General features: G+C 40.9%; 1 protein-coding gene across 1 annotated transcript in view; it reads left to right on the top strand.

Annotated features, from left to right (window-relative positions):
- The window catches only part of TRMT2A (tRNA methyltransferase 2 homolog A), a 54,961-nt gene that overhangs the window by 21,355 nt on the left and 18,684 nt on the right, over nt 1-14,922 (top strand). Inside the window, exons 7-9 of the mRNA XM_044275588.1 lie at nt 11,508-11,619; nt 12,392-12,514; nt 13,327-13,402. Coding sequence (XP_044131523.1) covers nt 11,508-11,619; nt 12,392-12,514; nt 13,327-13,402 — 311 coding nt within the window. The remainder of the gene's footprint in view (nt 1-11,507; nt 11,620-12,391; nt 12,515-13,326; nt 13,403-14,922) is intronic.

Genomic DNA, 14,922 nt, shown 5'->3' with positions numbered 1-14,922 from the left:
GAAAGGCAATTTCAAAGACCAGAGGGAAGGAGTGTGCCGTCTGTAAAAGGAAACTGGCCCCCTCTTGGTTGAAAAAACTATGTCAATGTTGCATTGAGAAACTAGTGGAGGAGGAGTCCCCATCCCTTCTGCAGAGTATTAGGGAGATGGTGAAGACAGAGGTCTCGGATTCCCTGAAAGATTTCAAGAAGAGCTTTCCCTCTGTAGCCTCAACCTCCCTTGGAACCAGATCAGGCACGGCTAATAAATCTGACTCGGATCCTTTAGAGGATAGTGATACAGGAGAAATCCTAGATAGCCCAGACTCGTCCCCGGATGATACGGAAGCTTTACTAAAAGCAGTTCGTGCGACCATGAAAGTAGACGAACCCAAAGACCCAAAATCCGTTCAGGATATCATGTTTGGTGACCTCGGGCAGAAAAAATCTAGAGTGTTTCCCGTAAACGAGAATATAAAGTTTTTAATACAGAAGGAATGGAAAAGACCCGATAAAAAAAAATTTGTCCCAAAAAATGTGAAAAGGAAGTATCCCTTTGACGAGGCAGACTCAGTAAACTGGGACAGACCTCCTAAATTGGATGCACCTGTTGCAAAAATCTCAAAAAAATCGGCCCTACCGTTTGAGGACTTGGGTTCTCTTAAAGACCCTATGGATAAGCGAGCAGAGGTTTACCTAAAAAAAAGTTTGGGAGACCTCAGCTCAAGCGTTCAAACCAAATATTGCCGCCACATCCACTACTAGGTCTCTGAAATTATGGCTAGAAGAATTAGAATCTCACATTCAGAATAAGACCCCGAGAGATCAATTGTTAGCCGTTTTTCCCACTCTACTTAAAGCAGTAGACTTTATTTCTGACGCATCGGCAGATGCTTTAAAATTAAATGCTAGGTCAGCTGCTCTTTCAAATTCAGCCAGACGAGCTATTTGGCTAAAAGGATGGTCGGGAGACACTGGATCTAAAAATAAGCTTTGCGCAATTCCTTGTCAGGGCGATTATCTTTTTGGGTCCGTCTTAGACGACCTTTTGGATAAAGCCTCGGACAATAAAAAAGGATTCCCTGTCTCCAGACCCCCGAAAAAACGTTTTTTTCGCAAAAACAAGAAGGATTTTTTTAGGGGGCAAAGGAAAGACTTCAGAGCAGACAACAAGAATAGGAAAAGCAAGGGGTTCCTCTTCAGTTCCCAATCCTCCTCAACCTCTAAACCATCACAGCAATGACTGTTTCTCTCCCGTGGGTGGCAGACTTTCTCTCTTCCTTTACGCTTGGGAAAAAATCTCCTCAAGTCCCTGGATTTTAAGCGTTATAAAGGAAGGGTTTTGTCTAGAGTTTGTCTCCCACCCACCGGACAGATTCAAAATTACGAATTTTCTAGGAAACCCGGGAAAAAATCTAGCTTTACAACAGGAGATTGCATCCCTACTTCGAAAAAATGTTCTAATTCCGGTGCCGGAGGCGGAGAAAGGCGGGGGTTTCTACTCTTCCCTTTTTCTGGTCCCCAAACCGGATGGAACATTCAGAACTATCATAAATCTAAAGGTTTTAAATCAATTCCTCTCTTACAAAAAATTCAGAATGGAGTCGATCCAATCAGTTGTAAAACATCTTTTCAGGGGCTGCTTCATGGCTACGATAGATGTAAGAGATGCGTACTATCACATCCCTATTCGGCTAGACTGTCAAAAATTCCTCAGAGTCGCTGTTTCAATAGGAGGTCACATTCAGCACCTACAATATACAGCCCTTCCCTTTGGGATTTCTCAAGCTCCCAGACTTTTCACGAAAGTCATGGCTCATATAAGGGACAGAGACATTCTAGTGATTCCTTACCTAGACGATCTCCTGGTGGTAGCGGAGTCAGAATCCCTTCTCGAAGTACACCTCAAAAAGTAGTGCAGATCCTAGAAGACCTCGGCTGGCAAATAAACGGGGGAAAATCACATCTAATACCTTCCCAAGTTTGTATCTTTCTGGGAATGATGCTGGACTCAAAGAAACTACTCTGTATTCTACCCCAAGACAAGATTCAGAGATTAATACAACAGGTTCAGTCCCTGATATCGACAAAGAACCCTACTATCAGACAAGCAATGGCGGTCTTGGGCAGAATGACTTCCACTATACCAGCGGTCAGTTGGAGCCATCTTCACTCCAGACCCCTACAGTGGCAAATTCTGAAGGAGTGGCAGGGTTCCCTCCGCCCATTAGATACACCTCTCACACTCACCCCCCAAGTGATCCAGTCCCTTCACTGGTGGCTGAATCCTGCAAACCTGTCCCAGGGGCTCCCTTGGATCCAACAAAATTGTTACCCTTACCACCGACGCAAGTCCTTCCGGTTGGGGGGCCTGTTGCCAAGGGTACTTAAGACAAGGTGTTTGGGAAAGAGAGCAGAGTCTAGACTCCCAAAACATGAGGGAACTGAGAGCGGTCTTTTTCGCCTTAAAAGAGTTTCTTCCTTTACTGCAGGGAAAATCTATAAAAGTTTTTTCGGACAACGCCACAGTTGTCTCCTATCTGAACAAACAAGGAGGAACCAGATCAAAAAATCTTATGCAGTTAACAACGGATATCTTTTCCCTTATAATTCCTTCTGTTCCGTCCCTTATGGCAGTACATCTAAAAGGTACAGAAAACAAGGTGGCAGATTTCTTAAGCAGAAATACACTAGACCAGGGGGAATGGTGTCTGAATCAAATGGTGTTCGATCAAATAATTCAACTTTGGGGTCGTCCTCATCTGGACTTATTTGCCACCAGAGAAAACAGAAAGTGTCATCTTTTCTTTTCCCTCAGCGCGAGAGATTCACCAACAGGGATAGATGCCTTCTCCCTTCACTGGCTGAACCAGCTCCTCTACGCCTTTCCTCCATTAAGACTTCTTCCAAGATTCTTACAAAAGTTGAGACAAGAAAGAACGACAGTGATCTTAATTGCTCCTTTCTGGCCCAGAAGAACCTGGTTCACCTGGTTGAGGAAGCTATCCTTGACGGACCCTTGGATTCTCCCGGAGAGGCAAGACCTTCTATCCCAAGGAACAGTCAATCATCCGAGTGTGAAGCAGTTACACCTAACAGCATGGCTCTTGAGGGGAAAATCCTAGAAAGTAGAGGACTCTCCAAGAATGTAGTTTCCACTTTGCTATCCTGCAGAAAGGATGTCACCTCCTCTTTATCTCAGAATTTGGAACACCTTCCAGAAGTTTGCAAAAGATCCGGTGAATCCTTTAAATCCCCCACCTATGTGTAAGGTTTTAGATTTTCTGCAAGCTGGACATGAAAAAAAATTTGAGGCCAAGTACTCTTAAAGTACAGGTATCCGCTTTGAGTGCATTCTTTGATTCTCCCATCGCTAGCCACCCGTGGGTCCGAAGATTCTTTAAAGCCATCAGCAGGCTTAGGCCTATATCTGGACCTTCAGTTCCCCCCTGGGACCTCAACTTGGTCCTCACTAGCCTTACAGAGCCTCCCTTTGAGCCACTTAAACAGTTACCCATAAAAATCTTGTCCTTCAAAACAGCGTTTCTTGTGGCAATTACCTCAGCAAGGAGGGTTGGTGAGATTTCGGCCTTCTCTACCTCGCCTCCTTACACTAACATCCTAGATGATGGGGTACTCATTAAACCAGACCCTTCCTTCTTACCGAAAGTGGTTTCTATGTTTCATAGAACACAGGACATTATCCTTCCTTCCCTGTGTCAAAATCCGAGAAATGAAAAAGAGGAAAAACTGCACTGTTTAGATGTAAAAAGATGCCTATCTCATTATCTAGAGGTTACTAGTCAGTGGAGGAAAACCTCAAAACTTTTCATTCAATTTAGTGGGAAAAATAAGGGTCTCCCAGCCTCTGCTAAAACCCTTTCCAGATGGATAGTGAGAGCCATTAATTTGGCCTATTCTTCAGCTGGAAAGGCTCCCCCGGGGGGGGTTTTGGTGCTCATTCCACAAGATCAGCCTCCACCACTTGGGCAGAAAGGGCCGACGCTACCTTAGAACAGATTTGTAGAGCAGCCACATGGCAGTCGCCTGGCACCTTCTTTCGTCACTACAGATTAGACCTAGGCAATAGAGAACAGCTAGCCTTCGGTAGGAAAGTCCTCCAGGCGGTAGTCCCACCCTAAGAAATAAAGGGATTTCTATTCTAGTCGTCTATCAAGGGTGCTGTCATGGGCGCAAGGGAAATTTAAGATTACACTTACCGGTAATCACTTTTCCATAAGCCCATGACAGCACCTGGGTTTATTCCCACCCTGTATAGAATTAATGCTATATATATATATATATATATATATATATATATATATATATATATATATATATATATATATATATATATATGAAAAAAATAAAAATAAAATCATATATACAAAAAAAAAAAAAGAAGAGTGTGGTTTAGGACAAGTTCTTGCGATTAACTGGTGGTCTCGGGGCCATGCTCCTCCTTATGAGCTCTCCACGAAAGTTCCTGTTTCCTGTCCTGGATGGAGGCGGTCTCTCAAGGGTGCTGTCATGGGCTTATGGAAAAGTGATTACCGGTAAGTGTAATCTTAAATTTCTTGTTATGAGCAGCTATTTTTATCAGTTGCCCCCTTTATAAATGCTTTATGCGCACAACACAAAGTGATTGTGGAGACATTTTGGATATAAAGCAAATGCTTTATATATACAAAAAATATGGATCAAAAGAAAAATTATTCAAATGATATTGATCCGCGAGGTGGACATATAGACACCTCAAGAGTTCGATCGAGAACCTAATTATTTTGTGCAATCAGTAAGAGCAGGGTACAAGCAAAAATATAAATGATTTATTATACAATAATTTAGATACGATCAATAAAAATGAGTATAAAACCCAATGATAGGAGGAAAACTGTAGTACCCAAAATCTGCCACTAGATGGTGCCAACAGGACATTTATAGCACCAAGACCAGTGTCCTCACAATCTATTATCCAACCAGCACATGAATGCAATGCAAATATTCTACTTAAAATTTATAAGATATTGCCCCAATCAATTGATTATGCACAGAATTTCAATATAGAAAATGACAGATACGAGCCCTTGTTCTGCCCAAAATGATGACCAATCTCGGATTGTATAAGTAGTATTGCAATAAAACTTATACATTATTGGCATGATATCAAACTAGGGAATATAAAGATTCCCAACAGAGAAGCTCTCTTGTTATCAATATCAGATCTTGTATTCAGTTATATGCATTTTCACTGAATGCCGCCAAGATTAATGTAGTACTAACACTATATACATCCGCAATAAGCGGGATTGGCTAAGTATCAAGCCCGATAATTTATATCGATACTACACATGACAAAAACAAACATTACCCAATGGTTAAGTGATGTACAGAGTCTCGGGGAAGTCAGCTCTCCGAATGTTCTAAAATTAGGATCTTCTCCACGGATTTCCCTTTCTTTTGTTTTTCCTCCTCCTTTACCACTCGTATGTGGTTTCTTAACCAAAAACTTATCAGATGAACACACCTTCCTAGATTGGAACTTTCCAATCCTTGTCGGATAGGCGTGTACATTGATGAGGAATGTGATGTCCTAACACTACCCAGAATGCACTTTTGCTACTGGTGTAGTGTTACCTACTCATACCTAGGTGGCACTGTTGTATAAGTCATAAGCTTAATGCCCTAAAGAGTTAACTATGCAAGTCTTCACTACACACGCCTGGCATCTGGAAGCTTAAATCAAAGCTAACGGATTAATTTTGACACTTCTTACCAATTAGGGACAGACTTCTAGATGCCATTTGAATGTTTCTCACATTGTTAAATTATGGGACCAATAATAATATGAATGAGCTTTGTTTTCTCATGGAGATATCCATGCCTCCCCTGCTACACCAACTGTTAATTGATTGTTAGTAAAATACCAGATCTTTACAGATACTCCTTAACAAAGGCCATACTTAAACTGTTTTGATCATTCTAGGAATATATGCGTTCCAAAAATATATACGATATCAGATGCATAAATGTCCTTAAAAAGACACAACAATATAACACAATTCATATGTCTTATTGATTTTGTTATACAAAACTAAGGTTGATTATAAGTGTACATGGATATTACTGACTTTCTTCTTCATTAGCAGATACCAAACTGTAGATGTAATTAGCACCAGCTGCATCCAGAGAATCCTTATCTCGGCTATAAATTTATATGTTGACAGGAAGGCCTCTTTTCAGACTGGTATATTGATGAGAAGAAACCTTTATAAATAGTGCCCTTCCCATGAACTCTCTCTATGCCATCTTTTAAAATACAGTACGGTGTATATATAATCAAATCCACTATAACTAGGATATTTAGATAAATGTTTATACACTTATGGAAAAGCACAACAATCTGCAGTGCAGTTGAAGGAAAAATATTCCTGTATTTGTTTTTTATAGTCAGGATTCGTTAATAAGTAATTATTTAATCTCCAGGGAGGATATGAATAATTCTTAGAATTTTCCGAAATTTGGCATGACACTAGTGCATGGTTATTGAGCCAATGCTGGCCTGGATTTTTTGTAATAACCATTTATCTACGATAATGAGGTCAATTCTTGAGTATGTTTTATGTGGATGGGAGTAGAATATATAATCACGCTCAGAGGCATGAAGTACTCTCCACATATCGTACAGGTCTTCTGATAGGAGAAGCTGTGATGAGTGTCTGGAATCTGGATGGGAGGATTTATCCATGATGGGTGCCGGGGGTAAATTGAAATCTCCACATATAAGCAGTGATCCTTGTTTTATGCTGGATATTTTTGATAATAAATCTTTAATGAAAGAAAGTTGTTGGCGATTAGGGGCGTAAATGGTGATTAGTGTATATATTTTATTAAGTGTTCTTGGATGGCAAGACTACTTACTGTTATCTCCCATATATATTCTTATTATAGCCAAATTTGCCACACTAACTCCTCCTACAGTTTTTACACTACATAGACGGTAATATACCGAAACGTGCGGATTGTTCCCGATTGGTGCGGATCATTCCTACTTTGTGGAACGTTTCACCGAATGGTTCACAAAATATCTGCATTATTGTGGCGAAATTGGTCCCATAGGAATGAATGGCGGAATGTTAAAAACTAGAGTGGGAGCTGACAAATCAGGACATGATTTCTAAACTGCCACCACTCATTTTCAAGCCCACCTACACAAATCTTATATCAAAACGTTCAGCTATCCCTGCTGCCACTGAAAAGGCTAAGCCATAGTCCTGATAGTTTTCACAATATGACCATTTGTTTGCAACTCACTCTGCACATTGATATTCATTGAAACTCCACTGTAGCCACCTCAAATTTGAAGAGCAATTTCTAAACTGTGACTGTGCCTTCATTTTTAGAGACATACTATGCATCAAAATGTAGGTCTGGGTCTTGTGATTCTCACAATTTTTAAAGCTCTTTGCTGTAGGATTTATAATTTTTTAAACTACAACCGTTTGAAGATGGCAACCGCCAGTGAGGTGAGCAAGTTGGAGCTGTTTGTTTTTAACCGCTCTTCTCTGCCCTTGCTGTAGAGTGAGTTCCCATAGGAACCCAGGTGTGTGAGCAGCCAGCAGAGTGACAAAAGCTAGAGTGTGAGCTGGAAAATCAGGACATGATTTCCAAACTGCCACCTCTCCCTCATTTTCAAGCCCACCTACCCAAATCGGCTGCTAATGTTTTTATAAATGTATGTTTTAATGTAACTATGAAGCACTTTGGGCAACAACATTGCAATTAAATGTGCTATATAAATAAATAAAAGTTGAAATGCATATTTCTCACTCTATCACGCTTGCCATGTGCACTTTTTAAATTTGATCAATCAATTGGTTAGTGTAATGTTTACTATCTTTACTCACTCCAAACACTACATAAAGTTACTCTGCCCAGTCCAACCTTTCCACAATTACTCAAGCCACTCCGCCCAGTTACTCCGCCCACTCCAGTTGTATACTACTGGTGGAGGCAAGAACACTTCACACAGTTTCCCCAGAAATTGTAGGTTTTCTGGTTATTAATATTACAGATGAGGATAATATATCTTCAGTCTTCATCTATTATTTCTTTAATTAGTTGAAAGGCTAAGTTGTAGGCTGGGGCGATAAAAATGTTAGTGAAGTTCCTGTGCTGCAATCTAAAAGTATCCTTTAGGTGGGTCTCTTGGGCACATGCTATATCAAATTTTAATAATTTTACTTCTTTCCAAAACATTGATCTTTTGAAAGGGCTATTAAGGCTTTTAGTATTAATACTAGAGATGGTGAATACAGTGGTAGCGTCCGAAGTACAAAAGTTGAATATACAAATGTCATTGTTAAATACGATACAATAGAAAATAAAAGGGGGATAATAAAAATAAAAAAAATAAAACAGTAAATATATTGTAAAGGTAATAACCGTTAAACCACTAACTGTAACAGATTACACTGTAATTATAACAGTGGATTAGGCAAGTTTCCGGTTCTAAGTGAACCTACTGGATCATCTATTTATCCAGTATATTACAGGGGGGAGATTAGAGAAGTTGGTCACTCCATTACTGCTCCCAGTACCTGAAATTAGAAAGGGTTAACTCACATGAACCCAGATATCAGCAGCCCGAGAAAGTCCTCATTAATTATGTCCATTCTTTAGTAAGCGTCGGCAGTCTCTTCTTTAGTGGAGAACTTGCATCTTCATCCAGAGTTACCAGCGACCATTTTTGCAGTAGCGCCATGGCTTCTCTCGGTGATGTCAAGACATGGGTTATGCCATTCTTAGAGACTATCAATTTGACTGGGTATCCCCACTTGTAGGCAATATTATTTTCCTTAAAGACTTTGGTGGCCGTGGAAAATTCCCTCCGTCTATTTAAACTGGCAGCTGATAGATTTGTAAACGCCAAGATGTTTTTGAAGCGCTCTGGGAGGTCTTGTGCTGTTGTGACGGCTCTTGTAATTTTTCTCCTTTTAAAGTGGAAGGAATTATGTCTGGCGATGACTTCTCTAGGGGCTGTATTGGGCTCACTTTTAGGCTTAGGTATGCTATGCACTCTGTCTATAAGTAGATCTCTTTGTTCTGAAGTGATGAGCGCTACAAAAGTGCCTCATGTATACATTCAAAAGAGCTTCTTATTGAAGGAGCTGTTTGCTCTTTATTGTGAAGCTGTCCTTGGCTTCTACTGGGGAATCGCAGCTTGCTGGCCTGGGAACTGTGGAGGAGTGCAGGGAGGATTCGGAGTGTGCGCCCCATCTCTCTCAGCGCTTGGGGGGGTTCTGGAGTGCTGTGTGCAGCTTATTTATGCGGTACCTGCCAGAGCTAGTGCGCTGCGTGTCCTCTTAGCTCCGCATCTGGCCATGCCCCATAACAGAGAGATCCATTGCAAGAACTTAGGGCCGAAACTGAACTTTTTTAGGCAACCAGTCAGAAAAGTCCACTCCATGGAATCAAACGCCTTGGCAATGTCTAATGATGCCAGAGCCCAGTCTGCCTCCATAGCAAAACCTATCTGAGTCACCATCTGCACCCGCCTTATATTATGCATGGTAGATTTCCCAGGCATAAAGCCAGTTTGGTCAGGGTGTATCAGGGATAAAATTACTTGATTGACTCTAGTGGCCATTATACGTGTAAGAATTTTGTATTTTATATTCAGCAATGCTGTCTGTATGACCAACAATCAAGGGGGTCTTTATCCAGTTTTAGAAAGCGAGCCAGTCTCCGGTGCTGAATAAGTGGTTAACTATACAGGAGCAAGAATGTCCATATATTAAGCATATACATCTTTGGGCAGGCCATCTGGACTCAGGGATTTCCCATTTTGTTAAGGTCTGATATAGCTTGTTTTACCTCATCTAGAGACAGTGGTACATCGAGGGCCTCTTTTTGTGCGGAGTCCAGCGTGGGAAAGGATAACTTTGAGAAATATGTAAGAATATCCGCTTCAGGCCTGTCAGTGCTAGAGTGATGTAGGTTTCCATAGAACTGTGTAAAGGTCTGTAAGATATCAGACTGAGCAGTCAAGTAAGCACATTTTTATGTTCCTATTTGTTCAATCGATGTTTCTCCCAAATATTTATAGACAAAAAAGGTGCATAGATTGTGGCAAAAGAGAGAAATTATTTTCTTAAAACTTTTAAGATCTGTTCTTACTTCTGGCCAAAATAAGGAACCATGGATGGTAAATATGATGCACTGTGAATTTCCTAAGGAGTATGGGGAAGAAAAGTGACAACTACTGTTATTTTTCTAGCTTATTCAGTTGACCTGAAAAAAGTTGAATCTGTTTATTATAAGGTTGTTTAGGGTATCGAACTTTCGATACCCAGTCGATACTTTTGTCCCGGTAATCTATACGATAACAGGATTTGCCTTTTATCGATACTAGGCTCTAGCCCAGCATTGGAGAATATGGATCGCGCTGCTCTCAGCACGGGGAGAAGGAAGCAGTCTCTCTCTCCCCCCTGTGCTGCTGCTGCCACCAATGAGAGTGCAGAGGAGTGGAGGAGGGGAGGGGCTGTGGCCACTGTGCCACCAATGATAACTAATGTTTAATACATTACAAATACAAGCGGTAGAAACGCATTGCCGGCACCCTGTCTGACAGGGTGCTGTGAGCCGTGGCAATTAACACCTCAGGTGCCGCACCTGAGAGGGTTAACTGCTGCTGATCGCAACGCCCTGTCAGAGGTCGGGTTCCGGCAATGTGTTTCTGCTGCCGGCTGTATTTGTATATTAAACGTTAATTATCATTGGTGCAGTGCGTCCCCCCCCCGTCCCGTTCCCAGTATTAAAATTATTGGTGGCGCAGTGCCAGTATTAAAATCGTTGGTGGCAGTGGCCACAGAGTCCCCTCACCTGCTCTCATTGGTGGCAGTGGCAGTTGTGATCGGAGCCCCAGCAGTGTAATCCTGGGGATCCGATCGGTTACCATGGCAGCCAGGACGCTACTGAAGCCCTGGCTGCCATGGTCAGCTCCCTGCTGCTGTGTACACAGGGCAGCAGGGGCAGTGTAAGATCCTATACACCCTAATAGAGATCTATCAGGATAAATAGGACAAGGGATTAAAAGATCCCAGGTCCTAACCCTAAGGGGGAAAATGGTTATTAAATAAACTGTAAAAAAAAGTTTAAAAAATACACCAAAATAGTATAAATCACCCCCTTTCCCAGTTTTATATATAAACAATAAATAAAGTATTACATATCGCCACGCCTGAAAAGTCCAAAATATAAAAAAATGCGGTGAACAGAAAGAAAAACTTTTTTTTTTTTTTTGGGTCACCTTGTCCCCGAATCAAAATGTTGGTATCGAAACAACTCTAGTTCATTACATCGCAGAAAATGGCTATACTTGTACACCCTGTGGATCTGCTGCTGTAGTCTTTTATTAACTACACAATTAAGGGGGTTTTTAGGTCAAATTTTCACTTTCTAAAAACATTGCCTCTGCTCAATAACCCCCTCCTCCAATGGTCTAATTGTTTTATGTATTTTTTGCAGAAAATCTCCAAACCTGGAAGATTTACCTGTTGAGCATGTGACTGGAAGCCATTACATCTATGAAGAACTGCTAGGCTTAACCTTTCGGATTTCACCCCATGCTTTCTTTCAGGTATCAAACTATTGTAAAGAGACATAAAAATCACCACACTAATCAGGACTGCAACTCATCATCAAATAAGGGCACAATCTATCAAAAGCTTACTGTTTTAGCGTGCCAAAGGACCTCTAAAAATTAAGAGCTGGATTATCATTGTTTGCAACGGGCAACTGCTTCACTTTTCCTTTGTACTTGTTTTGAAAATCTCTCATACTTAGCATGGTAATGTACATATTACTTGGAGGCCTGAAGACTCGCAAGCCCCCGACTTACATTTTGCCTATGTTTTTTTTTTTTTTTTCAAGGGGAGTCATTGTAACAAGTGGCTACATAGGTATTATGTTTCTACATGTAGCACCCTTTAAAGGGAACCGGGATTATGTGTATAGAGCTGAGGACACGGGTTGCTAAATGGCCACTAGCACATCCGCAATAGCCAGTCCCCATAGCTCTGTGTGCTTTTATTTTGTAAAAAAAAACAAAAAACAAAAAAAACGATTTGATACATATGCAAATTAACCGGAGAGGAGTCCTGTCCCTGCGATGAGTCACGTACATGACACATCTCTAATTTGCATATGTATCACATCGTTTTTTTTTAACACAATGAAAGCACACAGAGCTATGGGGACTGGGTATTGCGGATGTGCTAGCGGCCATCTAGCAACCCATGTCCTCAGCTCTATACACAAAATCCCGGTGACAGATTCTCTTGAAAGATTACTCACTGTTTCAATTTAGAAGTCACCAGTAGATCTTCTCTTCATATTAATTATATCCACAGGTTAACACACTTGCAGCAGAGGTTTTGTATTCGGCCATTGCAGACTGGGCACAGCTGGACCAGAACAGCACTGTATTGGATGTTTGCTGTGGGACAGGAACTATTGGAATCTCCTTGGCAAAGGTTAGGTAACCCCTTTTCATGTGTCCATCCTATTAGAACATATAGATATCATAAAGGAAGGTGCACCATTAGGAACATCCTTGTTAGCCAGAGCAGAGCGCCTCTAAAAGCTTTGGCCTTGCAATTACCAGCTTTGCCTGACCATAGTCCTAGTCAGCCGCAGCTCCTTTTGGTGATGACTAGGGATGAGCGAATCGACTTTGGATGAAACATCCATAGTTGATTTGCATAAAACTTTGTTCTAATACTGTACGGAGCAGGAGCTCCGTACAGTATTAGAATGTATAGGCTCCAAGTGGTACCTTGGAACCGAACCAGAGTTCGGGAAAGTTGTTTTACAGTAAAAATTTAATTTATGAAGTTATTACGCGAAGCCATAACTTTGCCTCATCGGCGCCAATACATTCTAATACTGTACGGAGTTCCTGGAGCAGTGATGTCAAGTAGACAGAATGTGACTGCTACAGCCAATCACTGTCCTTATCGGTGGACTGAAGAACAGTGATTGGCTGCAGAGGTTACTCCTGAAACCGGACAACCTCTTTATGAAGGGTTTTTATTGATGAGACAATCCTTTGCAAAAAATAAATAAAAAATTTCTTCTGATGATTGAACCAGCATCTCAAGTAGGAAAAGCTCTTGGTAATTGACCAATTATTAGCTTTTCTTTAATAAAATGAGAACGAAGTATGGTCTTGTGGATGGGAAGATATTCTGTGTTATGAGGCATGCGTGACAGATTTGTATGTTGTGATGGTGTTTTAGTGTTAAATGGCATTTATATAATTTGTTTTCCCGCTCACCTGCTAAAGACAGTGAAGAAGGTTGTGGGAATTGAACTGTGTCAGGAAGCCATTGCAGATGCCAAAGATAATGCCAAGATCAATAGTAAGTACCTTCCAAATTATTATTCACAGTTTGCTACTTTTCAGGTTTCGAAGTATATTATTACCAATTGTGGAAAACATAGTCTGTCTTGCCTCTTCTATAATTGCATATTGTTAATAATCACCCATTTTGTCCACATTATTGGGGTCATTTATCAAAGTGGTGTAAAGTAGAACTGGCTTAGTTGTCCATGGTAATCAATCAGATTCCACCTTTCATTTTTCACAGCTTCATTGGAAAATGAAAGGAGGAATCTGATTGGTTGCTATGGTCAACTAAGCCAGTTCTACTTTACACCAGTTTGATAAATGACCCCAAATATTTTTACAATTCTGTGTCACAGGTGACAATCTTCCTCTCTATCCCTGCTTTATGACCACATAGTATTCTTGTGATTTACCTCACTAGACTTGGCTGAAAACTAGTGTTGAACGAAGCAAGCTTTTGATGCTTCATCTGAAGTCGCTTTATTCAAAACTTTAGAATAATACTGGGCGGAGATTCGTCTCCCTACACTATTAGAATGTATGGGCTCCGATGAGCCGAAGTTGTTATTCACAAAGTCGCGGGTGACTTTGTTGAATAACTTTGGTAGTTGATTTTTAAAGTTGGAAAACCACTTTAAAACTTGAAATCGAACTCTGCTTCGGTTCCGACTCGTACTTTGGAACCGAAGCCGAGTTCGGTTCCAGGGTACTGCACCTAAAATTATATTTGATCTTAATCGTACATAATTTAAGCCATTTAAAGAGGGAATTTAGCTCCGTTTGAAGTGCAGTATACAGTGGGATGCGAAAGTTTGGGCAACCTTGTTAATCGTCATGATTTTCCTGTATAAATCGTTGGTTGTTACGATAAAAAATGTCTGTTAAATATATCATATAGGAGACACACACAGTGATATTTGAGAAGTGAAATGAAGTTTATTGGATTTACAGAAAGTGTGCTATAATTGTTTAAACAAAATTAGGCAGGTGCATAAATTTGGGCACCACAAAAAAGAAATGAAATCAATATTTAGTAGATCCTCCTTTTGCAGAAATTACAGCCTCTAAACGCTTCCTGTAGGTTCCAATGAGAGTCTGGATTCTGGTTGAAGGTATTTTGGACCATTCCTCTTTACAAAACATCTTTCGTTCATTCATGTTTGATGGCTTCCGAGCATGGACAGCTCTCTTTAAGTCACACCACAGATTTTCAATTATATTCAGGTCTGGGGACTGAGATGGCCATTCCAGAACGTTGTACTTGTTCCTCTGCATAAATGCCTTAGTGGATTTTGAGCAGTGTTTAGGGTCGTTGTCTTGTTGAAAGATCCAGCCCCGGTGCAGCTTCAGCTTTATCACTGATTCCTGGACATTGGTCTCCAGAATCTGCTGATACTGAGTGGAATCCATACGTCCCTCAACTTTGACAAGATTCCCAGTCCCTGCACTGGCCACACAGCCCCACAGCATGATGGAACCACCACCATATTTTACTGTAGGTAGCAGGGTTTTTTCTTGGAATGCTGTGTTCTT

The sequence above is a fragment of the Bufo gargarizans genome, chromosome 1 (genome assembly GCF_014858855.1).
Source record: "Bufo gargarizans isolate SCDJY-AF-19 chromosome 1, ASM1485885v1, whole genome shotgun sequence".
Lineage (NCBI taxonomy): Eukaryota > Metazoa > Chordata > Amphibia > Anura > Bufonidae > Bufo > Bufo gargarizans.
Note: the sequence above shows the minus strand (reverse complement) of the source record. Positions and strands in the feature narration are given on the sequence as shown.